The sequence below is a fragment of the Mesoplodon mirus genome (genome assembly GCF_964341445.2).
Source record: "Mesoplodon mirus genome assembly, chromosome: 5".
Classification (NCBI taxonomy): Eukaryota; Metazoa; Chordata; class Mammalia; order Artiodactyla; family Ziphiidae; genus Mesoplodon; species Mesoplodon mirus.
The window spans coordinates 161,111,494-161,114,474 of record NC_138980.1 but is presented as its reverse complement, the minus strand read 5'-3'; the positions used below and the strand labels follow the sequence as shown (position 1 = coordinate 161,114,474).

Here is a 2,981-nt window from a genome sequence, read left to right as displayed (position 1 = left end):
AAGTCCTAACCCCAATGTACCTCAGAATGTGACTGTATTTAGAATTTTAAAAAGGGGTAATTAAGCTAAAATGTTGTCATTGAGGTAGGCACTTATAAAAAGAGGAAATTTGGATCCAGACACATACAGAAGAAAGACCGCGAGAAGATACAGCAAGAAGATGGCCATCTATAAGCCAAGGAGAGAGGTCTCAGAAGAAAATAAATCTGCTAATACCTTGATCTAAGACTTTTAGCCTCCAGAACTGTGAGAAAGTAAATTTCTGTTAAGCCACCCAGTCTGGGGTACTTTGCTATGGCAGTCCTAGCAAATGAATACAAACATTAATATAAATTTTACTGATTTTAATAGTGTGTAATATACCATACTATGGATACATCATTGTTTATACCTCTATGACTATTGATAATTATACATTTAGATAATCTAAATGGTCAGGTGCTTTAAACCAAGAGTTTTAACTTTCACAACAACTGGCTTACAGAGGTGAGTTAATGATTACTATTTCACATATTATTTGATGATTTCTAAAAGCTGATAGTTTATGTTTTTTTCTATTGTATTTTTCGTTGAGAGTAATGTCTACATTTTCCCACATCAAAGCAAATATCCATGTACTCTGTACAGGTTTCTATAGTTTGTGTTAAGACCAAGGCCAGTTCACACTAGTTGACATTTCTCTCACTTCTTTACACATTCTTCACTTTAAAATACCTCCTAATATTTTGATTTGTTTTTGTTTCAATTCCAGGTCTTAGATTTGAATTTTTCTACATATTACATGCCTGTGGGGTATTTTTATCAAAATATCAGGAAGAAGATACAGTAAATGCCTGAGTTCAAAATATCTTGAAAAAATTGAACAACTAAATAATTTTTAAAACAATAATGAAGTAATAAACTAATATACAATTTATATAACCACATTTTTATTGCTCTATTAAAATTACGTTTATGCAAATTATTCTCTTATAAAATCAACCTACCAGAATGCATGCAACTCCAAGTTGTCAATAAAAAGCTGAAAAATTTTCTTAAACACCAATGATTTGAGTAAATAGCCAAGTATAGAGTATTGTATTTTATTTCAGATATTTGTCTTATATTTAATGGATGGTTAAGAAAATTTTTAAATGCCCTTCAACTTTGAACACGTTAGGAAGAAGAAAAATATAATTACTTTTTTTTTTTCTTTGCAGTACGCGGGCCTCTCACTGTTGTGGCCTCTCCCATTGTGGAGCACAGGCTCCGGATGTGCAGGCTCAGCAGCCATGGCTCACAGGCCCAGCCGCTCCGTGGCATGTGGGATCCTCCCGGACCAGGGCACCAACCCGCGTCCCCTGCATCGGCAGGTGGACTCTCAACCACTGCGCCACCAAGGAAGCCCTATGATTACTTTTATACTGCGCTGACACTCATAATTTTATACAGTATTCCTGCAAAATGTTGTTTTAAAATTTATTGGTATGAAGATGTTACCATCCTTCAATTCAAAAGTAATGCAGAGGAAGTGGCAGTGCGAGGGTTGCGGCACAGCTAGCAGAGCCGTGGTCCAGATAGCAGCGTGCGCCCGAAGCTCTCCGCCTTCCCCCACCTGCCAGCCTGAGGCAGTCCGAGCCCAGGCCCTGGCCCCAGCAGCAGCCCCGAGAGCACCTCAGTAGCAGCGCCATGGCCGGGTGGAACGCCTACAACGACAGCCTCATGGTGGAAGGAACCTGTCAGTACGTGGTCATCATGGGCTATAAGAACTTGCCTTCTGTCTGGGCAGCCATACCCGGGAAAACCTTCATCAACATCATGCCAGCTGAGGTTGGTTCCCTGGTTGGCAAAGACTGGTCAAGTTTTTACGTGAATGGGCTAATGCTTGGGGGCCAGAAATGGTCTGTGATCCAGAACTCACTGCTGCAGGATGGGGAATTTACCATGGACCTTCATACCAAGAGCACCTGTGGAACCGCCACCTTCAATATCATTGTTACCCTGAATGCCAAGACGCTAGTCCTGCTGATGGGAAAAGAAGGTGTACAGGGTGGTATGATCAACAAGAAATGTTATGAAATGGCCTCCCACCTGCAGCGTTCCCAATACTGACCTCGTCTGTCCCTCCCCGACCCCACTCCCCACTGCTTTTGCACGCTTCTCCATCCCACACACATGTACAACATTTTTATTTGGGGGGCCATTACCCCACACCCCTTATTGCTGCCAAAACCACATGGGCTGGTGGCCCAGGCAGGAAGGACAGACACCCCTCCCCCAACCCATGCCTCTCCTGTGTGTGGTTTGAAAACTTTTCTGTTTTTTTTTTTCCTAATAAAAAGATTATTCTAAAAAAAATAAAAATAAAAGTCCAACTGTACCCGTATATGTCTTTTTTTTTTAATATCTTTATTGGAATATAATTACTTTACAATGGTGTGTTAATTTCTGCTTTATAACAAAGTGAATCACCTATACATATATCACCATATCTCCTCCCTCTTGCATCTCCCTCCCACCCTCCCTATCCCACCCTTCTAAGTGGTCACAAAGCACGGAGCTGATGTCCCTGTGCTATGTTGCTGCTTCCCACTAGCTATTTTACATTTGGTAGTGTATATGTGTCCATGCCACTCTCTCACTTCGTCCCAGCTTACCCTTCCCCCTCCCATGAGTACGCAAGTCCACTCTCTATGTCTGCATCTTTATTCCTGTCCTACCCCTAGGTTCTTCAGAACCATTGTTTTTTGAGTTTTTTTTTTTTTTTTTTTTTTTTAGAGTCCATATATATGTGTTAGCATACGGTATTTGTTTTTCTCTTCCTGACTTACTTCACTCTGAATGACAGACTCTTGGTCCACACACCTCAATACAAATAACTCAATTTTGTTTCTTTTTTATGGCTGAGTAATATTCCATTGTATATATGTGCCACATCTTCTTTATCCATTCATTTTTCGATGGACACTTAGGTTGCTTCCATGTCCTGGCTATTGTAAATA

General features: G+C 40.5%; 1 protein-coding gene across 1 annotated transcript; it reads left to right on the top strand.

Annotated features, from left to right (window-relative positions):
* Window positions 1-1,637: 1,637 nt before the first annotated feature.
* LOC309804644 (profilin-1-like) lies at window positions 1,638-2,091 on the top strand (the record flags this gene model as incomplete). Its single annotated transcript, XM_082622068.1, has 1 exon — window positions 1,638-2,091. Exon 1 carries the CDS (start codon window positions 1,669-1,671, stop codon window positions 2,089-2,091), a length of 423 nt encoding a protein of 140 aa, XP_082478194.1. The 5' UTR covers window positions 1,638-1,668.
* Between the last annotated feature and the right edge of the window lie 890 nt (window positions 2,092-2,981).